The 24,588-nt window shown below is 46.5% G+C and overlaps 2 protein-coding genes across 4 annotated transcripts; one reads left to right on the plus strand and one right to left on the minus strand.

Annotated features, from left to right (window-relative positions):
* The first annotated feature begins 428 nt into the window (after positions 1 to 428).
* acin1b (apoptotic chromatin condensation inducer 1b) lies at positions 429 to 16,396 on the plus strand. 3 transcript variants are annotated; one of them, XM_063894768.1, is made up of 18 exons: positions 429 to 582; positions 1,576 to 1,641; positions 1,793 to 1,904; positions 2,147 to 2,220; positions 2,649 to 3,230; positions 3,321 to 4,103; positions 4,238 to 4,320; positions 7,675 to 7,795; positions 11,886 to 11,931; positions 12,145 to 12,290; positions 12,430 to 12,576; positions 12,681 to 12,855; positions 12,940 to 13,085; positions 13,509 to 13,616; positions 13,938 to 14,045; positions 14,356 to 14,695; positions 14,804 to 14,895; positions 14,979 to 16,396. In XM_063894768.1, the coding sequence occupies exons 1-18, from the start codon at positions 448 to 450 to the stop codon at positions 15,300 to 15,302; spliced, it is 3,588 nt and encodes a 1,195-aa protein (XP_063750838.1). In that variant the 5' UTR covers positions 429 to 447; the 3' UTR covers positions 15,303 to 16,396. The 3 variants fall into 3 exon arrangements, with proteins under 3 accessions (XP_063750838.1, XP_063750836.1, XP_063750837.1); XM_063894766.1 differs by having other exon boundaries at positions 2,649 to 4,103; XM_063894767.1 differs by having other exon boundaries at positions 2,652 to 4,103.
* Positions 16,397 to 16,813: 417 nt separating this feature from the next.
* Positions 16,814 to 24,588, minus strand: ajuba (ajuba LIM protein). Its single transcript, XM_063896246.1, is given in 9 exon segments — positions 16,814 to 17,372; positions 17,510 to 17,578; positions 17,831 to 17,882; positions 18,346 to 18,476; positions 19,304 to 19,366; positions 19,515 to 19,582; positions 19,694 to 19,795; positions 22,029 to 23,403; positions 23,405 to 24,588. Coding segments are annotated over 9 exon segments (2,139 nt in total). The 5' UTR covers positions 23,552 to 24,588; the 3' UTR covers positions 16,814 to 17,240.

The raw sequence follows: 24,588 nt of genomic DNA on the forward strand, positions 1-24,588 counted from the left end.
ACTTTTAAATGATATAAAATGGTTTTAAATGTGTGTGCTTCTCAAAGGTGTAGAAGTAAATGTTGTACTTGAGTAGAAGTACCACATTGTAACATTACTCTGTTACAAGTAAAAGTGCTGCATTCAAAATGTTACTCAAGTTAAAAACACAAAAGCATTAGCATCAATTATACAACTGATTCTTATGCAAATTGGTCCACTTGATCATAATTACTGATGCACATTTTCTAAGCAGGTAAAGGTGCAACTTTTAAACTTGTATTTAAGTACAATACTTGAGTACTTAGTTACTAACCACCTGGTTATCGACTTAAATTGTCAGTTTGCACAATTCTTCTTCTGTTATGATTCGGAAAAGCCGAGTGTTTCCGGAAACAGCCGAGCGGTGACGCCGAGCAGCAGCCGTAGCGACGCTTGTTGGAGTTTAGACAAGCGGAGGGGAGCAAAATGGCGGACGAGGATATAACGCTTGATGGAAAACCTCTACAATCGCTCCGGGTTGCGGATTTAAAAGCTGCTTTGGAGCAAAGAAACCTCCCCAAGAGCGGACAGAAAAATGCACTCGTTAAGCGACTTAAAGGGGTAAGTTTTCAATTGTTTTATGGCAGCCTGTCGAGTCTATCTAAGTTCAGTAGAGATGGTGGGGGTTAAGGCTTCAGAAGCGGGAATAAATAAACCGTCTAACACACGGTATTACACATGAACACCAGTTTCTGTTTTCGGTTATTTGTAACTGACAGTACCAGGAAACTATCCCACCGACCGAGTTCACAATACATGCGTTAGTACACTTAGTGCACCGTGTTGCACACAGTTGAACTGTGCACCTGTCAAGTCGAGGCCTAAACTGAGTGTAAGCAGCCGCACATAGTGTACAGTTCAGAAGCGTGCCCGCGCTCCGTGTGAGTGTGCCGGGGGCGCGCCTCGCCATGTAAACAAGGTTTTACGTGCTTCACCAACGAGTCATTTAGTTTTAACTTTTTATTCAACAGTGTTGTTTTGCACAATATATTCGACCAATGAGCCACCATAGGTTTAACCCTTTTAATCGTTTCCGTTTCCTTGGGGAAACAGTCATTTGACAGGCTCTGACCATGTCTGCTGACAGAGTGTTATGGGTGTACTTTTATTTACTTGGTATACTGCTCTTTTATAATATTTGTCAATTGTATTGTCGAGATGTAAGGCGTAGGTTGGATCTGTATTGGAAACTCTTTTTTTTAATTTATCACTCCACCTATGAACTATGGCATTAATAAAACAAAGACCTACATTACTTACAAATTTTCACTAACATTCAGCATGCTTTCTGAAATAATTTACATTTCCCATACTTTAAAACTATCAGTTTATCAAAACTAAGATAATAAATAAACCTTTGAATCTATCAAGTAACCAGATATATTACAAATCAACTTTAACAGTAGTGGGTATAAATGACCTGCCTTGCAAATAAACAACATCAATTATATGAGTTTTATAATAAAATAAAAAACTGGATTGGCAAGTTCATTACATACAGAAACGGATGCGGTATGCAACATTTTAATAATCCCACGTCTTTATTCCCTGCAGGCTCTGATGCTTGAAAATCTTCAGAAGTCGTCCTCCTCTCACAGTGGGCTGCAGCCCAACTCGCAGGTAAGAATAGATGTTAATATTTTAATGTGCAGACAATTTGAGCTCTGTTGAAAAGTATAACTAAGAGATCAAACCCTCCCTACAAAGAGAAAACGTTATTATAACAGCGTAATGAATAAACTGATGTTTGATGTATGTTATTTTGTTGTAGATCGGTGAGGAGATGAGCCAGAACAGCTTCATAAAACAGTACCTGGCTAAACAGCAGGAGCTCCTTCACCAGAGACTGGAGAGAGAGGCCCAGCAGGAGGATGCAGCAGACGGTAACATCAACATAAATCAGACGATAAACACGTGCTCTGTCTAAAATATTTGTACTGTTATTTTACGTGTGTTCATATAATCATAAATGTGTTAAACGATTAAACAATGATCCAATTAAGGATTTTTTTTTTTTTAATCCTTCAAAAGTTGTCTTGGGCTGTCAACCATAGGGGTGTGTGCCATTAATCCTCACACTGAGACTGACCTTTAACCCCTGCCTCGTGCTGTGTCCCTCTGACAGAAAGCTCAGCCGTGCAGGAGGAGGATGAAGACCATTCGGAGGACAATGACAGCTCCTCCTATGCCAGTAACAAGGTCAGTGACCTCCACGATTTGAATTGTCATAGAGGAAAGGATTTATCCCAAAGAACGAGACACACAAAGCTTCACATTGTAAAGATTTCTTTTCAGATAATGTTTTGGAAATCTAACTTTGGTAATCATATACTTGGCAATGACTTCCCCTTGCTTGGAGTTGCCCAAAACATGTTTGTGAGAAGATAGAACAAATATTGCCATCTTGGAGTTGATTTTTATTTGTTTCGTTGATAGAGACAGAGATGATATTGAACGTCAGTATTAAAAAAAGTTAGCAAGAATGATAATGTGTGCCCGTATTCCAGGTAACTCAAACAGAAACATTACAGAAGACAATATACAGTCACATATGTACCTAACACAAGGAGAAGAGACTAAATAAATTGTGTGCAATCCCTCAGTCTGACTCAAATATTTTTGCCCAGAAGAATCGCTCCATTCCCCCCAAGCCCTTAATGACCCGGGCAGAGGAGAGAGGGGGAGGAGATGCAGGGATGGTTCTCGGGATGATGGCGTGCAGCCCTGACATGGGCCCCGGTCCTACCCTCCACCCCCAGGAGTTCCTTGAGGCTCCAGGAGCTAGGATGCAGCGAGCCACCTTTCATCAGGGACACAAGGAGCCACCGGCCCCCTCTCCTCCCCGCGCCGTAGCCTCCCTGTCAGTGCGCGTACTGGGCCAGCCCGACCGCCAGGGGCTGCCCCCCGCCGTGCCGCGAGCCCAGGAGAAGGAGGGCACCGCACCGAGCGAACCAGGATCCGCTCACCCCGTCCTCCACCTCAGCCGATCCGCCGGAGTGTCAGGAGGAAGTCAGGCTCGCGAGGACAGCGATGATGACGACAGTGATGACGAGAGCGAGGATGACGAGGATTGGGGTCCTGGTCCCGGCGGCGCTCTGAGGGGAAACAGAGCCCCCCCCCAGCCGCAGCAGATGCCTCCCAGCTTCCCGTCAACAGTTGCCAGATCCAAACGCAAGCTCCAGCCTCCCCAGCACATCCCACCACCACAGGTACTCCACACACCAATGCAACTGCGCCACCCCACCCCACCTCCCTCTCCCCCCCCTGACCTGTTTCCCCTACCTGACACTCCCAAACAGAGCCCACCAGACACAGAGGACCAGGAAGGAGATAGGCCCGAGGCTTCACGTGGTCCCAGGGGGCCGCCTTTCCCACCTTCCACCATGCAGAGGCAAGACTCTGACTCAAGCTCTCGTTCCAGCAGTCCGGAGCCTTCTATGAAACGAAGGCCCGGGCCCCTCTCTCTGCTCGCACACAGGATGGACTCTGAGGGGGCTTTCCGTGCAGCAGAGGCCACCTCCGCTGTTGATTTGTCAGGAGAGGGGGCACACTCCACTGCCGGGTTTGCCAGTTTTGGTGATTCTCCGCTGAAAAGACTGGAGAGAAAGAGGCTCCAGGAGAACAGAGACATGGAGGAAGAAAGGCGACTGAAGGAGGAGAAAGATAGAGAACAACAGCAGGCGCTGGAGAGAGAAAGAATGAAGATACAAGAGCAGGAGAGAGAGAGGAAACGCCTGGAAGAAGAGAGGAAACACCTGGAAGAGGAGAAGAAGCGTGAAAACGAGAGAAAATGCCAGGAAGAGGAAAAGGAAAAAGAGAGGAAACGCCAGGAAGAGGAAAAGGAAAAAGAGAGGAAACGCCAGGAAGAGGAAAAGGAGAAAGAAAGGAAACGCCAGGAAGAGGAGAAGATAAGAGAGGACAAACAGGAGAAGGAGAAGAAACAGGAGACCGTCTACAAAGGCAGGGTGGCTGTGACTGAGGCCCAAGACTCAGGTTCCTCATCAGACTCCGACTCCTCTTCACATTCATCACAATCCTCCTCCTCCTCCGGGGTCAAAACCGGCCCTGCCAGACAGCTGAAGGTCAGTGATTCGAATGACATTTTTAGTTTTCTTAACATTATTTTAGTTTTAGTGTGTGTCTCTGGCTTTGATTGAGTTGCGCAGTAAAGCTTAATCATCTTTGGGCATTTTTAATATTGTTTACGTTTCAACAGAAACCAAACCAAGGACAAAAAGCAGAGGAGGAGAAAAAGGCTAATCTGAGTAAAGAGGCAGAGAAACAACACTTTTCAACAAGGTCAGTAACCAGTGATGAAATAAAGTTACCTTCAATGAAAACGGGAATTCACTTTTCCAATCATGTGTGGCTTTACACCAGCAGAAAATATGTTTTCATGAACCAAAATATAGCTTTCTATGTGCTGTTGCATACATTTCTCTTTGTTATTGATCAAAAATGATGTATGTCTAATCAATTCTGCTGTTATACATTTGTTTTTGTATTCTATTAACTTGGGTTGTACTAACAACTTGCAGTTTTACTTATTTGTTCTTTTGGTCCATTAAAGGCATAATAAATGTTCCAACATAAAGTATCAGTCGCACAGCTTTCAGGATGCTTTCAACATGTCTTAAAATGGACTCTGCTTTCAACACACCACATGCTTTCTCCCTCACACTCTTAATAAAAGCAGGTTGTATTTCTTGTCAGGCGTTCAGTAGGGCAGCCCTACAACCTGTCTTCTAATGCTACTTCTTGAAGTCCTTCTCAGCTTTTCTGCTTGTATTCTTCGTCTGACCTTTAAACTCTTTTTCATTCTTCTTCTTCTTTGGGTTTAATGGCTCTTTTTCATTCATTAACTTCCTTGCTTATTCAACACATTTTTTACTGAGTGCGACACGTTTTAGCCGAGCAGCTAACGGAGCTTTTATTTTGGTAATCCTTTACCGGAAGACATTCTTCTTCACTCGAGGAGACTTGACACTGGTCTCGCTAGCCAACATGGCCGACATGGCTGCATTGCATCCTTGATACCGACGCAGTGCACGGCTAATAAGCAGTAGTGAAAACCGCGACTGGATTTTTTTGGTCTTCTTCACCCTTTTCCACCCACTCCTGACCGGAATAACCTTTAGCGAAAGAGTGTCATTTTCTATCTTCCCCGGGGGGTTCCCTTTCAAGGCCGGTCTTAATGCTGTCCGAAGGCAACAAAAACGGGTAAGAGTGAGGCAGAGGGCGACTCAATGCTTTAGTAATTTCACCTCCTGAATACAGAAAACTATCGGGGTACATTAGCCGGTCTTAGCATGTCGTGATCTACCGGGGTACAGGCTGTACATTGCGATGCTGGTTAGCCTAGCAGCGCCTTCCCGCTGGTTAAATATCATGTCATCAGTTCATATTGGCCTGGTTATGAGTATGCATGTTCGCCCATGTGAGGAGCACCGGGGGTGGGACCGCCGGTCACAGCCTTTTGTTGAATGAAGGAGCAGGGATTTTCTTTTTTTTGGGTAGGGTAGGGGGTCTCCGTTCTCTACCTGAAATAGCTTCACATTGGAAGAGCACATTGATTAATAAATAATGGGCTCAGATGTCATGGTGTGGTGACGAGAGGCATCCAGACTGTGATTTCTCCACACCTTGACCTCAGCGTTTTCCATGATGGTCGTCAATGTAATTTTGATTATTTAAGAATTTATTTTTATTTCTTAATGATGATTTTGTTGTCAATTAAGAATAATTTAACGGCCACAATAAACATCTTGTTGTTTAGCCCACACAATATCTTTCTTTTTTTTTTGGTTTGTATGGCTGTAGCTGTTAATGATCTCACTTTTGTCAGGGGAGATCATTAAAGTAGACATCTGTTAGCTGTACAGTGAGTGTGAATGGACCCTTATGGTGTGATATCATTCTCCCAGCTGGCACCAGCATTCACAGTCCAGTCTCATGGGAGTCTGTTTTGATTGGTGACAATGTTTAAGTCAGCTTTGAGACCAGTTTTGTGATTAATACATGATTTGTGTATTTCTATTGCGCTACCATGAATATTAATTTGTGCATCGGGTCATACCTCAACGTACGTCACATTTTGTCAGGTTTCTGGTAAACCAGAGCTGTGCCTTTTTTAAATTGTGATCCATTGTGATATTGTTCCTCTGGATCATGCTGTACTTTTAACATATTTACCAAATCGTAAGAAAACAAAGGGCCTACAATGGCTTTTATTTGGAAAGAAAAAGCCAAGCAGCGTCACTCATTATTTCTTTTAGCGATCCTTTCATCAGCGCAGCCTGGCCTTTTCTACTTTCCTGATCCTGAGGGATTGGATTTCTAGTTGACATCTGTCTCCCTTTATGGCCTGGGTGCAGGTGTGTCTCTGGCCTTGCCCCAGAGAGAGAGAGAGAGACAGACACACAGACACACAGACACACACACACACACACACACACACACACACACACACACACACACACACACACACACACACACACACACACACACAGAAATTGACATCCATACCTCTTAGGGCGAATGAGGAGAGCCAGCATGGTGAGGAGGAGGGGGAAAATGCTGTTCTCCTGCCTGCACTCCCTACTGCCAATAAGTAATCTCCAGAGGAGGAGGAGAAAATGCTCTAGATTTTTATTAATACAGACCCTAACCTACAGGCCCTCCTCCTTCAACAACCAGTGGCTGTGTTAAATGTCATGAAGTAATATACATGACGTATTATACTATGTCAATTCTTTACCTTTTCTAGAATTGTTCTAGGGCATGGTTTTAATATTAATGCCTTTTTAAAAAATACAACTTTATTAAAACTACCTGCTGAAATAGTAAACTCTAGGGTTTGGGACAGCTGGACAGACCAAACTGGAAATTATAAGTATTTTAAAATGTAATATTAACTTCCTTTTTATGTGAAACTATACAACTCAAAGCGTCAAGTAACAAATCAAACAACAGATGAAGAGAGGATGCTGGAGGATGCGATCCTCCCACCTACAGGGGGCTGCAGGGTTTCTGTGTCATCACATGGAGGTTGATGGTGTAGCTAAAAATATCATGATGACTTCCACTTGTTTTTCTCCCTTAGATAACAGCAATAAAAACACTTAGAGAAGCTTTTGGCTGCGTTAGGTCTGACTCACAGTGACTACATAGCATACAAGGCTTTTATTGGCAGAGTTTTCTTTTCATGAATGACCCAGCAGGGATCAGATGAAGCCCACACACACAGGAGTCCGCTGTGAGTGTTTATCTTGGACTTTGAGGAGTGTTTGGGACCCTGGGTGTCAGTTAACTGGCGAGTTATTCATAGCAGGAGTGACCCAGATCACTGGCACTCTTCCTCAGTGTTTTCCCCTGTCTGGTCCTACTCATCATTTCGCCTCCTCTTACACGCTCTCTTTCATATTGGCTGGTCTCTAAAGCTCAGCTTGAAGACAATTTCTTTTCTTGGTCTGGCTTTTCTTAGACTATAACTGTTAGTTTGCTTTTAAATGTAAAGTGTTGGTAGAAAATGCCCACTACAAGGCCCTAATCCTATAAATCCGCTTTATGCTATCGTATTACTTTTTTTTGTCTAGCCAACATCCCAAAACCTAAACATATTATCATTAAATAAACCGTCTCCTCCTCCTGCAGGGAGGTGCCGGAGCCCAGCGCGGCCGCTGTGACGGAGGGGAAGCCGGACCCTGAGAGCTCCATGGCCCAGCAGCCGCCCTCCGGGGCCGAGGCAGAGAACAGCGAAGGCCGCATGGAGGAGGTAAGGTCACTCAGAGGGTGGGGGGGTGCCCGGGTCTCCGCTCTGTCCCCGACTAACCTGCATCCTCATTCATACAAAAGCATGTGTAGTTGGCAGCTAAGAGGGCTCGCTTGAAACCAACACAACCCCGATGTTTTTACAACCACTAATTCCTTTGAGTTTTTATCCTCCCGATTCTGGATCTTTGTACACTTTCTGCATCTGTTTAATCCATTAAATCCATTAAATGGAAACAAACGGGTTGGGTTGGATTTGGGTCCTGGGGTAAATGGAAATGAACTAATCCCATCCAGCAACTAGTATTCCATAACTGAGATGATCTCTCACGCACTTGCCTTGTCTGTCTGGAACCTACATTTCGATGTTTCTGTTGCTGTAATGCAAGCGTGGACCTCTTGCAGCAGACAGTGCATGCTTCCTACAGTCTGTATGTGTTATAGAGGTAGGAACTGAGTTAGAAACACATTTAACTCAAAGCGCTGACATACCAAGCCGATCAGCGATCGATGTTTAGCATCTCTGGTCAAACATTGAGCTTAGGATGTATCTGGAAATGCTTGCACCACTCGTCTCTAATAGACAGTTCAAGAGAAGAAACATTCAAAAACATACCAGCTAATCTTTACCCTCCTAGAAGCCACTGTTGCTGTTACATGTTCCCTTCCTACTTCTGCTTTTGAAAGCAGATTCTCAAAACCAGTAAATGATTTAACATTTCAGGCACGGAGGTCTTGAGTACCTCATTTACATTTTCTATTTTACTTCATTATCAGCATGCCTGTTTGTAGGTTTTATCCCCCCTTGGATTTGCATGAGTAGTGGCCCCTGACAGTGTGTGCAGAGATGCATCAGGGCTTGTTTCTGCGGTTCCTTTCACCCTGTTTCAATTCTCTCCGCTGTCTGGCTTGCTCCTCACACTGCCTCCCTCTCCGTCAGCCTCTTTTTATCCTTCACTCTCCCCTCTTTGTCCCCTTACTTTTCATCTTTTGCCTCTGTATCCCATCATGAACGCTTCTATCTCTCTCTCTCTCACTATATATATTTATGGTGTGATTGCTGTTTAAAACCCCATTGATTGCTTTGTTATGAAGGTGCCCATGCCTCTTCCATTGCCCCTAATGGTACCTGCTGCGTACTACTACTACCACCACCACCACCACCACCACCAACACCTCCTCCACACCTCCTACTCCTACAACTCCTGTCCCGCTATGCCCAAGTGCGTCGCTGGCACCTGAATTAGGCCCAGAGTCTGCAACCCCCATGGCATGAGTAAAGCCTGCACTCTAGCTGCACGAGACGTGCTGAGCCAGCAGGAACTGCAGCTCGCATCAGACCGATAGCAGTGGCAGCCATGGTAACTGCAGCAGCACACAGTTGCCATGGTAGCCCAGCCTCAGAACCGAGCTGGACTGTACCGCGCTGTCTGACGGTGATGATGAATGATGGCTTGAGGGAATGGGATGGTGTTTAACGCTCTGCATCACCTTTCCCATCGGCCTTTTTAAGGATAAACACATCTTCAAAGTGTTGTCCTCCAACTGCCACGCGTCTGTCCTTCAGAAGCCAGATGCAGCTCAGAGAAAACAACTCTTCAGCTCTCCAGTTTTGTTTTAAACCTTCACCTGGAATCCAACACTGCCCCCTGCCTGCGGGTGGAGTAATGACTTTGGACTGAGAACGCCTACAAAAACCCATGCAGTGATTAAGGCTTGAGCGTTACACACTCACTGTTTGGGGTCTGAAACTTGACAGCACACTGCAACTGAAAGAAACTGCTTGGAAATGATGATTTATGGGATTTTCTTCTGAGAAATTGTTGTGGATAAGACCACAAAGGACTATTACTCACACTATGATTGGTTAAGCTTGTGAGGCTGACAACCATCCTCGGCCTTGACAAGCTGGCCAGCCTTTTAAGGAGACTTCCATAACTTATCCTGCACCAAATCCCCAATGAAAAGAGACATATTACCCGAACTGTTACAGAGAATTTCAACGGACACGATGCCAAGGACCAGTTCTCACACACATTTATGCTGCATGTGACTTTGATCATCCCAATAAGAACTGGATATAATGAAGAGATCATCAACTCCCTCCTTCTGCAGCCTGGTGTGAACTCTAATGTGACCCAGTCGATGCTTTCAGATACGTGACTGCAGTCACCAAAATTGGACTCTTCCCTACACCCACAACTTCTCCGCTACATCATACGGGATTTCTGAGTGCTGAGCATCCATGCTTGCAAATGTACTTAAAATGATGTCGATCGTCCCTCTTATTTTGCCTTCGTACCTGGACAATCTTCTGGATTACTTTTTCCACTTTTTATTCTTCATGTGCTGTCAACGTGCCAAACCCAACAGTAGCAAAATCCTTTGTCTATGTAGACCTCATGAACTGATTACCAGAGCTTTTCGGATTCCCCTACAAAGGCTGTATATTGGAGAATATGGACAATGAAAGACTATAAACTCGAGCATCATACAATGGATTTTTTTTGTACCTCCCGTATCATGGACTTAAACAATGCCTCCCCCCCCCCCCCCCCCATCAGAACCCATCAATTTGAAACTCTTTGTTCCCTTAAAGACTGAAACGTGACTCTTTGATCAGCAGTCACTCGACAAAAGTCCTCCCCAGCCCCATTCAAGAGAAAAAAAGTCCAGTGATCACTTCCTGCCTGGTGGCTAATCTGCACACTCAAATCGAGCCCCGCCCTCACTCCTCTGCCATCTCTGATTGGATCCTTGTTGCCTAGATACAGTACACACTGTCGTGCGGTCGGGCCATAGTCGAGCCAGTAAGGAATCAGGTGTCAAGTGGTACCGGGAAATGACTTGTGATTATTCCTCTACTTAACTTTTAAAGTATTAACTGTAAACACAAACAATTAGAACATCTTTCCTCTTCATCTTTTTTTTGTAAATAAGAGGAATATTTTTTTCTTCTTGTAATTTAAAGTTTTTAACAGTCATGTACTGCAGTTTTAATTTGGTATTTTTAGATCTACACATGTCCTACACTGCTGGGCTGCAGTTGGGTGTTAATTATGGTAACATTTGTAGATGAACTGCAGCATCCAAAGTCCTGCTGACAGACCTTTGAGTCTCCAACACGCATCGCTCCACCTCTGCTCCACAGAACTCATCAGCAGCAACAGTATATACAAAGGTAGACCAGCAACCTTATAAAAACATAATATAAATCACATTTCACATGGGGTCTCGGTATTTTAATGTCCATCAGATTTTTTTTTTGCCCCAGATTAGCCTTTATTGGAAAGTGGCAGTATTTAAATGGGGACATGGAGGGGATTGAACCCGGGCCCAAGTACTGTTATCAGTGGCCCTTAGTGTTCATCTCCAGTTTGTTTATATTATTCTACATCAGCTCATGAAACTCTATAAAAAACAAGTCTGAAATCCACTTTTGGAATCTCGAAGGATTACACTTAGATTTTCTTCCCAAGTGGGTAGCCATTAGTGAAGTAAATGGCTCCATAAATATTACGGGGCTGGGAGCTTCATATGCACTCCAGTGAGGTTCACATTCACTACCCGGGGCAGGTTATATTGAAGTCACCTCACCTCTTCTACTGAAAGGAGGGGAATTACACGGGAATGTTGCAAAGTTACCTAATCCTCTCAAACACACCCGGCAGACATCATGTTGTAATAACTTACCGCTCTGAGATATGACCCAGTTTAAGTTCCATACAGGCCAACTCCATGTGCACACTATGCATTGTCTTTAGAGTCTCACACACACACACACACACACACACACACACATCACGGAGTAGTGTAATGATTTATGTATCTTTGAGCAGAGGTGGATGGCGGAAACGTGTCTGGAGTCTCTCTGTGTCGACCCAATGCTCTCTCCATACATAATGTGGTAGAGTTGGAGCCTCAAGGCCTCTGTTACTTTAACACCCCCCCTCCCAAGCCCCCACCCCTCCTCCACTTTTCCTGTTTCACCTCCTCTCTGTTGTTGCCTGTTTGCGTTTTGACTCTTGGTTCTCATCTCGCCCCGCACCCCTGGGGTCTCTATATGTTCTCTCTGTCTCTCTCTCTCTTTCCAGGGCACCAATCAGAAGGCTTTCGCTGCCCGTAAGATTTCCCTGACCAGTGAGTATACCAGTTACCTCTTCAGTGCTACATGAGAAACCACAGAAGCAAGAATGTAAAAGAAAATATCAAATTCTGAGCTTGGAATTGAAAAAATAATCAAATTGTAGTATTTCCTGTTAGAGTATTCGGCTCTGAGCGTGCGGTAACCTGTCACTGAAGTTGTGTGTAGCGAACGACCAATCATCGGCTACACGTTTTTCCCTCCTGCAGGCAGTAAGACGTCTCCAGCCGCCACAGATGGAGGAGCGGTGGATTGTGAGTCGGGGACGGCGGCGGGGAGGAAGAGGCGTTGGGGCTCCAGCACGGCCGTCACCACTAAGAAACCATCCATCAGCATCACCACCGACTCTCTGAAGGTACAGCATAGAAACCGGGGACAGGCAGGCGATAGATCCTATTCTACAGACTTAATTAAATATCTGTTTGGTACTGAAAACAAATCACACCATGATGATATTTCTTTGGTCTCTTATCTTCTCCGTCTGTGACCTTCAGTCGTTGATCCCGGACATCAAAGTGAAGGACGAGGCGGTGGTGGAGCTGCACCCAGAGGAGCTGCAGATGTCCGGGGATGAGGAGAGCCCAGACCCCAGCATGGAGGACCAGGACAAGGGCCTTAAGATCCGACGCACCGTCACACAGGTCAGGACAGACCGCTGTAAATCTACTGAAGCTAAACTTCAGGTTTCTGTGCAGTGTTAGAAATGCTGTTTTGGACATTCGTCTAACACTTTTATCCTCCCCAGGTCGTCCCAGGAGACGCCCAGGAAAACGGACAGACAAACGAAGAGGAAGAGGAGGTGGAGAAAACGGAGAAGGAAAAACAGCGCAGGACTTCCAGAGACAAAAGGAAGAACAGCGTTTCAGAGGAAGCCTCGGAAACACAGATGTCTGTCAAGCTTGAAGGAGAGGAGAAGAAAGGTGAGGCCTCGTCCAGCTTCTGTTGGTCCATCGTGGTTAATCAGTTTTATTTTACTAATCCGCCTCTTCTCCTGTTTCCCTCAGTGACCCCGAGCGACAGTCTGGTGCGTCGCTCCATCAGTCAACAGAAGTGCGGTGTATCCATCACCATCGACGACCCCGTCCGCGCAACCAGGCAACCCTCCCCGCCACACGGCAAAGTCTCAAAAATCATCCATGTGACCAACCTGGTGGGTTTTGTTACCGCAGAACATTACAGTATTTTATTCTTTTTAGCTTTTCACCACAAACTACAGTTGTGTGTAAGGAAATAGTTACAGAAAAATCTATTCCACATTTTTTATGAATGAGGCACACTGTGATGATGTCAGGGGTGACCACATCACTCCCATAATTAGAGTCAGAAACGCTCACCCAGGTATTACAGCTGCAGTAAAGTATCACCTCCAGTTTGCATGACTCAACAGACAACGACAAGCCCAGACATTACACATTTAATCACAGCATCTGCAGATTTTCTTTGTTGTTGCGTCATACGAGCTAAACTTGGATCAAAGGCTGCCAGATATCTGATGCCACCCGGCAGCACACATCTCAGGAACCACTTCCTGTGAAGGAGGATGATTGAGTCATGCCCCTTGTGTATCCCATAGGTGCGACCCTTCACCCTGGGCCAACTCAAAGAGCTGCTGAACAGGACGGGCAGCGTGCTGGAAGACGGCTTCTGGATCGACAAGATCAAGTCTCACTGCTTTGTCACAGTGAGTACAGACGAATTGGCATTTTGATATCGAGTGTGAAGACTTGTTTTGAACTTATATTTGTTCTAGAGTATGCTTAGTGTTTGAGTATTGTACAAGATGGAGTAAACCTTGCTTCATGCTATTCTGCTGGAGTATACCACTACAAACTGATGTCCTTCAGTATATGTGTTTTTACAGAAAGGCAGCTCAACCAATAGAAGCATTTACGTGATTCTTGTTCCCTTACTTGACCTCTGTGTCTTCCTGCAGGAGTCTTATTTTAGGCATCACTTTTAAGTGACTTTTCAGCCCGTTAACCTTTCCCTTCTGTCTTCATAGTACGGTTCCACAGAGGAGGCGCTCGCCACCAGAGCGGCCCTCCATGGGGTCAAATGGCCTTCGAGCAATCCCAAGGTCCTCAACGTTGACTTCAGTGAGCAGGATGAGGTAATTAACGGCTGGAATACCCATTTTTCTCTGCTTATCCCTGTGTTTAAACGGCGCAGAATGGAAGTAAGATGTCTATCAATTAATGGAGTGGAGAAATAGTTTTACTATCCAGGCTATTTCAGACAATATTACATGAGTATGATGTGCGGTTGCAGCTAGTGCTTATACATGCAGAATGAAATACTATGTAACAGGGTTTTAAGCTATGGAAGCATCTCGTTGTTTTAGTTTAAATGTACTTTAATTTGTCCCTAAATGTTCTCCACTCACCTAAAATGTCCCATCCTAACGTGTGTGTTTCCTGCAGCTGGACATTCACAAAGGCATCCTGAAGCCGGAGAGGGAGAAGGCCCACGCCGCCCCACAGAGTGTTCCTCAGAGCCGGCTGCCCCCCCTGATGCCTGAGCGAGACCACGAGCACGAACAAAACTCAGAATGGGACCGAGGCATGGGGGGAGTACGGGATCTGTGGGTGGAGCGGCAGAGGGAGATGGAGCGCCGGGAAAGAGCCCGCGGCGAGCGGGAATGGGACCGGGATAAGGTCCGGGAGTTCGCCAGGCCGGGAGACGACAGACCACGCTCTCGATCCAGAGAGAGGAGAAGGAGGGAGAGGGCCAAGAGCAAGGAGAGGAAGACAGAGAAGAAGGGTAACACTCACACTTGCGTGTGATTTTAAATGGAAGCTCAGAGAGAGTTATACTTCACAGGTTGAGTTGTTTCCTCTTTAACTGACCTCCCTCTGTTCTGTACCAAAGGAGACGAGCCTCCTGCAAAACTGCTGGACGACTTGTTCCTGAAGACCAAAGCAGCTCCTTGTATATACTGGCTTCCCCTCTCCGATGAGCAGGTTGGGATCTAACTCACTCATTTAAAACTTCTACAATTATCTGTGTGTTTCAATTACAAAATATTCTGCTTTGTGTCCACCAGGCGGCACACAGGCTTCTGGAGCGCACAGAGCGGCAGAAGGAGCGCGAACAACGGCGCAAGGAGCGGCAAGAGGAGATGGAGAAGAAGGCGGAGGAAGAAAGGGAGAGGCTGAAGGAGAGGCTGAAGGCTCGGGAGAAAGAAGGCAGCGGCGTTGCAGGGGCGAGCGGTGGAGCGGCCGGGCGAGGAGCAGAGCGAGAGAGGGAGCGCGGCCGTGACAGGGAGGCCGACAGGAAGCGGGATGGCAGCAACCGACCCAGTCGACCCTCTATAGGCGCTGGAGGTGGACGCCGCTCCCGTAGCAACCCCAGGGATAGAAGGCGCTGATCGCAGAGTGGCTGCAGGGACAGAAACGGAGAGAGAGAGGGACGAGGCGTAGCTAGGGACACAGCAGACAGGAAGGGTTTCCGCTCAGAGATTCATTTCTCTTTTTTCTCAAGTCCAGGACTCGTGTCTGCCCCTCGCTACCCGCCCCACCGTGCTTTAATTTGTCCACCTTGACGCCAGTGTTTTCTTCCACACACACACTTCTGCCATCTCACCCTCCCCCAACACGAGCACCAGCCCTTCGTCCGTGTCATTTTACAGAGAACTGTTTAGAGCGCGGTTAATCCAGCCCCTATTCGATTCTGTCTTCCAGAGTTACAGTCAGTAAGAGAGCGTTCCTCCTCTCCTGTAAAGCACAGAGGACGGGGCGCTTTTTTTTTGGCTCGCCTCAGCGTTTTGTCCCACTGAGGTCTGGGAGCCCGCCTCTTTATTTTAGTTCTGTGGGCGCACAGTTCCTTCCTCCTCAGAGCCCTGTAATAAAACAAGTCCAAAATAGATCCCCGACCTCCAGATATTTTCTAGGATCCGTTCTACTCTTGAGATATCCCTTCTTTTCTATTTGAAGTATACGACTAGGATTTGTTTTCTTAATGTTTAGGCATCATGTACATTTTTGCAGCCTTGGGCGGGTTGCGTTACCGCAGGTGATGTTTGTGCGAGTAATAACCTTCATCTCCCACGAAGATGCGACTGAAGTCTCAACACTGTAACCTAGAAACGCGTGCGATAGGAAGAGCTGTTATTTGTTGTGGTGTTTCCAGAGGACGTGCCCCAGTTTGTCTTTAGTGAATGTTTTTTGCAGCTGAGAAGAGGAGAGTAAGAAATAGTAAAGTGGTTTATTCTGTAATAATTACAGGAGGCTGATTCCCTGCACTGACGTTAGAAAATCCCTCCTCAGACCCTTCAATCATAAATATATTTAAAGAGGAGGTACACATAGAAAGTTTCCCTTCCAATAGAGTAATGGTTACAGTTTTAATATTTTTAATTTTCTGTTTTATTTCTGAGTGGTAAGATTTTGTTGCTTTTTTCCCCTCGAAGGTACTGAATGTACTGAGAATTTAAAAAACATAATAAATTTAAATTGGTTTTCAGCCTTTGTGTGGATGTTTCTTTATGGAAGTTTGTCATAATAAAGAAATCCAGCAGTGGCTCAGTAAGTACTGTAGGGGCTTGGACTGGGAATCGTAGGGTTGCCGGTTCAAGTCCCCGAACAGACTTGAAATATGGAAAGTGGACTGCTACTTGGAGAGGTCCCAGTTCACCTCCTAGGCCCTGCTGTGGTGCCCTTGAGCAAGGCACCGGACACCCCCAATCCCCCCTCCCCATTGCTCCCCGGGCGCTGCACAATAGCTGCCCACTGCTCCTAGAACTAGGATGGGTTAAATGCAGAGGACCAATTTCACTGTGTGTGCTCTGCTGTGTGCATGCATGTGACTAATAAAGAGGGTTTCATCCTCCCATTCTATCTATCTATCTAGAAATGTGACCCAATACGAGCAGGAACACCATTACCTGAACACAAATGAAAATATTTATTACAACATACAGAAATTACAGTAATGTTTTTCCCCAAATTTTACAGATTCACGTAACAAATCTTACAGTAAAGTCAAATTTAAGTGCAAAATGTTTGCTAGCGGTAATATATGTACAAAACAGTTTAGCAAAATCCCTTGTTCTTCTACAGCAAACAGTAGCCACATTGGGGTAAAAACAAAAAAAAGCAGTAGTTTTTTCCCCCGTTCCCTTATAACTATGGTACAGTAATCGTACAGCAGGAAGTACATGTGACAAAAAGATCTGATCCAGAAAAGTGAATCAGTGGAAATGTCTGGACATCAGCAGTTTCATCGTCAGGAAGAGACGCTCACTGAGCAAAAAGCACAGGAGAGTGACGGCATGTTAAGACCAGCTTGTTCAAACGCACCGCAGAGATCAGTGTGTGTTGAGGGGGGGAATGTTGTGTGTGTCGCACGCTCTGCTCATGTGACAGGAGTGGCAGAGGAGATGAGAGTCCAGAGGGAAGCACTGCGAGCCGGGCTTATCAGAGAGCTGCTTACCACACTCCTAAGGAGAGGGGGGTGGGGGGGGGGGACGCAGATAAGGATGGGAATGCACACAGGAAGTGAGGTCAGACATCAAGGCATTTCATAACAAAAGTCAGATCGGAAACGGGGACAAAACAAGCTGCAAAGATCCCTTACCTCACAGTGGTAGCACTCAAAGTGATAATCCTTGTTCATAGACACGACCCTGAGGATCTCTTCACTGCCCTGAGACACAAAACCAAACGTTTAATATGCTATAATCAAAGAACGAAGTCTGAGTCACAACACAAATGCTAGATGGGTTGCTTGAAAATAGTTCTCCTTTTTTCCATGTTTAAAAGTTTGCTTAGAAAACACTTACAGCTGACTAACTCACACAAAATGTTTAAGGTTAAAGACAAGTAATATGAAACTCCTCCAGCCAACAGTTGCATGTACAACACACACACACACACACACACACACACACATATTTACCTCAGTTGGTAAGATGGGTTGTAAACAGGCGGCGCACTTCGGGGCAAAAGTCCTGCAGGAACGACAGGAGAACGTTTATTTCGTGAGGACACCAGCAGCACAAACTCTGTCCGGTGTTCTCCTTAGCATGTAGTGTGTTATCTATATGTTTTTGTGCATGTAAATGGCCTGGACCGCCTCCGTTGAACTCCTTTGTTTACTTCCAAAACATCACCACGTCATCCTCGTGCTTCTATTGGCTAGCGCACCAACACACAGATCGTGATAAGCTAAGGGGCGGGACATCACTAAGCGGTTGACTAATCACAACAGAGCCGGCCAGCTAACCAATCAGAGCAGACTGGGCTCTGGTTTCAGACAGAGGGGGAAAAGAGGTGCTGCAGCACAGACAGTATGAGAAAAATAAAGAGCTTTCTGAACATTAGAGCATGAAAAAAGTAGAAGCACAAAATACAGATATGAACCTGAGTAAGAGCCGAATAGGGCCCTTTCATAAATCAAAGTAGAAGTCTCACTTGTTGTAGTCCGCCACGCAGTAGATGTTGCTTTGGTGGTCCACAGTGAAGGGGACCCCATCCAGAGCCTTGGAGCAAACCACGCAGCGGAAACAGCCGGGGTGGTACGAGTTCCCCAGAGCCTGCAGGATCTGAGGAGGGAAATGCAGATTTGGTCATTTGAGGTTTAATTGTAATGTTTTAAACCAGTTTTATTATTCAAATGTGTTATTCCAAATCCGACTGGCTGGGACTACAGCTTTTAAACAGTAGGTGTATGCTTTAGTTGACCTATTATTGATAAATTGGCCCTCCTTCACTTTTAGTTTCCAATCAGACCAGAAAAAAGTCAATGTGGGACATGGAAGTATTATTTGATTTTATATATTTCCAATTGAGGTCTGAGTTTCTTTCTCTTAAAACCTCAAATGTTTTGAAGTCTGAAACTCAAATGTGGTTCAAATGAAGCAGAAAACGATGGCTGTGGATCACACGCTCGCTGAAAGCTTTCTATTTATGTTATGGGTCTCATGCGGTTCAAATATGGGAAAAACCTTTCAAGATAAATCACTACAGAGCCATATTTTTGTGTTTATCAGAAAACCCAAGGCAAACATTCCTCTGCAAATCAGCCGTGGGAACCCGGAGAGGAACCAACAAAAAGATGTCACTGAATTTCTCAATCCTCTAGAGGGGGGGGGGGGGGGGGCATTCTGGGAAACATGGGACGCAAGTATGTTGAAGTTTCACAGGGCAGGGTACATTTTCTTAGATTGTAGCTTAAGTGGAGCACACACACACACACACACACACACACACACACACACACACACACACACACACACACACACACACACACACACACACACACACACACACACACACACACACACACACACACACACACACACACACACACACACACACACACACACACACACACACACACACACACACACACACACACACACACACACACCTGTTCCAGAATGAGGTGGCCACACACACTGCACTTCTCCGCATTAGCCTGGAATCCCGAAAACTGTAATTATAACAAAGAGATTAGCGAGAAAAATCAATCCTCTGACTCGGAATATGAGACTGTGTGTGTGTGTGTGTGTGTGTGTGTGTGTGTGTGTGTGTGTGTGTGTAGAAAGGATGACAAAACACGCCTTGACCTCAACTCTTACCATGTAATCCTCTTTACAGTACACAGAGCCACTGACATTGTAGAAGTCCTTGTTTCTCAGGGTGCGTCCTGCGTGAGGAGAGTTTGGAGAAGGTGTCGGTGATGGAAAATCATTAAATCCTTGTTGTGTTTGTGGGTGGGGGGCAGTGGGGGGTGGTGGGGGGGGCGGGCGGTACTCACCACAGGACACGCAGGTGAAGCAGCGTGTGTGATAGAGGCTATCCAGAGCCTGGCAGGCGTTATCCGCGCCGTACACGCCTTTCCCACACTTCACACAGGTTCCTGGCATCAAAAACAAGGGGAGGGGGGACACAACAAACATTCATTTAGTCGGGGAGTAAATCGCTCAGCGGCTCCTAACACTTGGTTTACGACGCATTCCAGGAGGATGTGTCTGAAATCCAACTCCACACAAAGTGTCAACACTTGTAAATCCTCTCGTTCGCACCACCTAGGGGATTTTCACACAGTTAAAACCCGGCTACCCATGCCCGCCTGTTTGCTCATCCAACGCTCTGTGATTAAAGGGAAACTCTGCCGGATCTGACTTGATGCCAGACTCTTTATTCTGGAGTTTTGCAGTAAAGACTTCCCTTTTAAAATTTGACTTTAAAAGCCCCCCTGATTGGAGCAATGTTGGAGATTAAACATGGTTGTTGTTGTTGTTGTTGCAGGATGTGAGCAGCCTAAATGACCCCGGGGTGAACGAGGAAGAAAATTACAAACGTTATCGCTTTTTCTTTTAAATCGTTATCCAATGGCAGATAATTGTTTTCACCCCATTTAAAGTGATTGAAACAGATGCTTATTTGCCACATTCTGACCCCATTATAAAGAAGAACACACCTTTCATCTCTGTTCTCATATATACGAACAAGCAGTTGGCCCCAGGAAAAGTAAATAAGCTTTTCTAGGTTGAAATAAGACAAAGAAAAACAACTTAAGGCTCTTACAGTTGACTTGCTTCTCTGTGTGTTTCTCAGTTTAGCCTAAGTACATGTTCAGGGCACTAAATGTAAAGTGGGAAAGTGCTGTGGTGGTCCGAGCTGCAGCCTTTTCCTGTGATCTATTTAGAGATCTGCCTGCGTTTTTTCCCCTTTCTTCTGTGGCTGAGGGAGTGCCACACAAATTGAGAATTCCTATACTTTAAGACGGCCCTTTCTGATATTTAGAAACAGGCACAAGTCTCTGCCAAAGCCAAAAACCAAAAAGGGAAACCAAGACGCAAAATCCCAGTTTCAAAATGAATGTGTGCGACTGAAGAATGTAAGGGCCTGGTGACTAAAAGAACATTTAAGGACTTTTTGGGGAGAAAAATTGAACGCTGATTCACCAAATGAAAATGAATAAAAGCCATAATAGTGAAATTTTGATATTTGAGCATATTCCCCTTTCTTTCAGTACTAAAAACTGACTTAAAAAAACACATTTTCTGGTGTTGTGGAACAAAATCATTAACAGGAATGATTTTCAACTGGTGTTCAAACGAAAAATCCCCAAATACCTTCATCGTTTCTTACTTTCTTTGGTGTACATCTTTCAATTTGACTTTCTTTTTAGTGCAATTAAAGCCTCTAACTGCATTATAGGTGTGTGTGTGTGTGTGTGTGTGTGTGTGTGTGTGTGTGTGTGTGTGTGTGTGTGTGTGTGTGTGTGTGTGTGCGTCTGTCTCCACGGCTCACAGCTCCTGACTTCTTCCTAATGGCTGAGTGGAGTACAGTATTGCATGTCCCCTCCGGGCGCACATACCTGAGCAGAAAAACAGGCTGCAGCACACCGCCCCTGCACACGCCAAGGCAGCATTACACACACTGGGACGCACACATGACTCACACACAGACACACAGACACACACACACACACTGTGTTACTGTGGCCTGAAGTCACTCAGGGAAAAACACACCCTGCCACAGAGAAACAATACACACACACACACACACACACACACACACACACACACACAGATCCTTAGCCCTAATCGTGTGTGACGCAGGGTAATGGTTGGAGACGGTTTATATGGAACCATGTAATTTGTGTTTTGAGCGTTACGGCAGAATTCTGCATTTTTAATAGCCGTGTTGCTACGCTGCTTTAGCCCATGCCCGCCACGGTGTTGCAAATTGGCAACGCCTGCCGGAAACATCAGCTGATTTTTCACCACAGGTGTGAATCTAAATCTATCTTTTCCTTTCTTCTCTTTAGCCAATCACCTGCCCGAATCAGTTTCTGAAGTTTCTCCTTTATGTTGTGCGTGCTACAACCCGGCATGTCCCTGCAGGTTCCCAGGTACCATCCACTCTTTCAACCATTAATCTGTGCGTCCATCCAGCCATACAAGCCTTTCATTGAGAGGAACCTGTGATCTGACACCAGGCGGCGGGGGGAGACACTAATAACACACCGAGGGAGGATACTGGGGGACCAAATTAAAGATGTGATTTGACAATTAGTGTTAAACGCATGTGATTTCTCCCTTTTCACAGTGTAGGCTGAATATAAGAAAAAAGGATCTCACCAAAGAACTCCTGCCGGCTCTCCACGCCCTCCCTCCCAGATCCACCTGGCTCCTCCTGAGGTTTGAGGGGCCCTCCGGCTGAGCAAGGCCCCACTGTCGAGCTGGGTTTGGAAAGAGCCAGGCCCTCCATGAGCCCCCCGCCCGCCAGAGCGTTATCTCTCAGCAGAAGTCGGGTGAGCTCTTCCTGGTACCGGGTGCCGGGCAGGTCTGAGTACCGGGCCCTGTCTCCCATCCCCTCTTTGCCTCTCACTTCCGCCTGCTGCTCGACCCACCACTCGGGGCCTGCCTGGAAGCACGCCGCACCTGGACTCCCAACAGCAGGTGGGTAGGAGTGTCGGCTGTCGTACGCCCCTGGACGCATCCCTCCCTCTAGGTATTGAGTCCAGGCCTCCACAGGGGTCACGCCGGCCCTGCCTGGACCTCCATACCCAGGGCCCCCGGACTGCATGGAGGGGGACTGCTGCTGCGGGGGGAATCCTCCAGAGGCCGAGTAGCGAGAGTCGTAGCCCAAACTGATGCCGCTGGTCCGGTTGCTGCTGCAGCGGCTCCCCATGGGGCTTCCTCCCCCGCCACCGCTGGCCGTGCTGGAGGCGAAGCTGGACCTGGGGCTGACCAACACAGACTCCTGCAGGCTGAACGAAGAGCATGGACTCAGGGTGGGTCCTGGAGGGTAGAAGAACCCCCCTCCACCTCCAGGAACATCAGAGCTGCGCTGTGGGGGGTGAGAGAGGGATGCAGGCCTGGGGTTCTCCCACAGTTCGCTTCCCGTGCTCAAGCGTTTGTAGATCAGAGCCTCCTGGAGAGAGAGGCGTTTGTGCCGCTCTGGCTCTGAGAGGTAGCCCGGTTCTGCCAGGCCACCTCCACAAGCTCTAGGAGCTGAACCATAGCCCATGGAGGCAGGGTACGGCGGGGGGGCGGAGAGAGGCGGCGGCTGGGAGAGGAGCTGCTGCCTTCTGACCAGCTGCTGGAGCTCAAGGGAGTAGCGCCGCTGGTTGAGGGACGTCTTGGAGCCATACGCTCCCAAGATGTCACACTCGGGGCCCAGGCCGGACTCCCTCCTCATGTGGAAGTCCACGCCTTCGCCCAGGTAGCAGGAAGCTCTCTGCTGAGGGGAGCGTCGCCTCAGTGGTGCCAAGGTGGAAGGGTGAAGCTGCTGCTCACCATCTTGAGGTATGGAGGAGGAAGTAGGCGTTGGGGTGAGGAGCTGAGAGGGAGGCATTCCCATCCCTCCTCCTCCTCCTCCTCCTCCTCCTCCTCCTCTCCCAGTCGCTGGAACACATGCGTCGCTTGTGGTTACAGAGGCAAGCGAGAACTGGCCGGGTCTGGAGGGCGAGGCAGAGTTGGGAGCTGGTGGCAGACCGTGGCCCCCCCCCACCGCCACCGCCACCAGAGCTGCCAGTGTTGGCGTTGCTGTTATTAGAGTTGTTGGCAGAGTCATGTTTTTTCTTTGAACTGTTGAATTTCACACTGCCCGAGTCTGTAAGCTTTAACTTCTCCAGTAACTTGCTGATCGGCCTGTCCATGATGGAGCCTTGTCGTGTTTTTACCTGTCTGGGCAAAGTCGCTCTTTATATTACAGATCAATGTGCTCAAATACAGTGTGGGTAGATAGACAACAAATTATGTTCAAGTAAATCTACAGTTTTCACTACGAAAAATGAAATGGCAGTCTCTTATTCTCACTAAGAAATAAAAAAAAACTGGCCTTTCAAAGAGGACCCTTATATACAAAACACAATAAATACAAAACAGATAAATAAGACTTTTAAGACATCTCAGGGTGTTACATGACTTAAGCCATCTAGTTGGCCCTCATGTGGAAAATCCACAGGCACAGGTAGGAGAATCCATTGGATTACTAGACAATTATTAATAGTTCAAGTCAACCCAGGCAGGAAATAGGAAAAACATACATCCAGGACACTTCGGCGTGACCTATGGTCGCGGAGGGCCTCCTTTGTGGACCCTCATGTGGCTCCACATCTGCATCTTCTCTATTAGTCAAAACTGTGGGAAATAACCTTCAGGAAAGTCGCTTTGATACCTCCAGTGCGGTGAGGGGGGTGTCTCTTGTTTGAATTTTCTTTTCTTTTTTCAGACACAAAGCGCAGAGGTTCAGCGGGATGCACACTTCATGTGGGTCCAGTGTAGACAGGAAAAGTAAATCCGTTTGTGCACAGAAAGTCGACTTCTGCCATTCATTTCGGGGCAAAATGTGCTCGGTAAAAACGTGTAAATACAATGTTTAACTTAAACGCAGGCAACAGGAAACACACACACACGGCTCTCGCTATATAGACCCCTCAGTCCGTCCGTCCATCCGGCTGCTTTTATCATTCCCGTGTTCAGAGCAGAAATCCCGTTGAAAGAGTAGCGGAGAAGTTTGCAGAGAGAGAAGGAAATGAAGGAACCCGGTTAAAGTTACATCCCATAGGACCGGAGCTAGACTAAACGACTTGTTTGAGATAAATAAAATCCCTCCCCGTGTGCATTGCTCAGTCGACAACTTTGTTTCTTTCTTTCTTCCCCCTAAATAATTACTTTCCTCCCCCTCTTTTTT

This window comes from Eleginops maclovinus, chromosome 11 (genome assembly GCF_036324505.1).
Source record: "Eleginops maclovinus isolate JMC-PN-2008 ecotype Puerto Natales chromosome 11, JC_Emac_rtc_rv5, whole genome shotgun sequence".
NCBI classification, from domain to species: Eukaryota; Metazoa; Chordata; class Actinopteri; order Perciformes; family Eleginopidae; genus Eleginops; species Eleginops maclovinus.

Bases quoted from the DNA above. Each gene is read 5' to 3' on its own strand.
- acin1b (XM_063894766.1), top strand. From the start codon at position 448: ATGGCGGACGAGGATATAACGCTTGATGGAAAACCTCTACAATCGCTC. The intron at 12,291-12,429 runs GTACAGCATAGA...TGTGACCTTCAG, and splicing joins TCACCACCGACTCTCTGAAG to TCGTTGATCCCGGACATCAA. The intron at 13,086-13,508 runs GTGGGTTTTGTT...TGTATCCCATAG, and splicing joins TCATCCATGTGACCAACCTG to GTGCGACCCTTCACCCTGGG.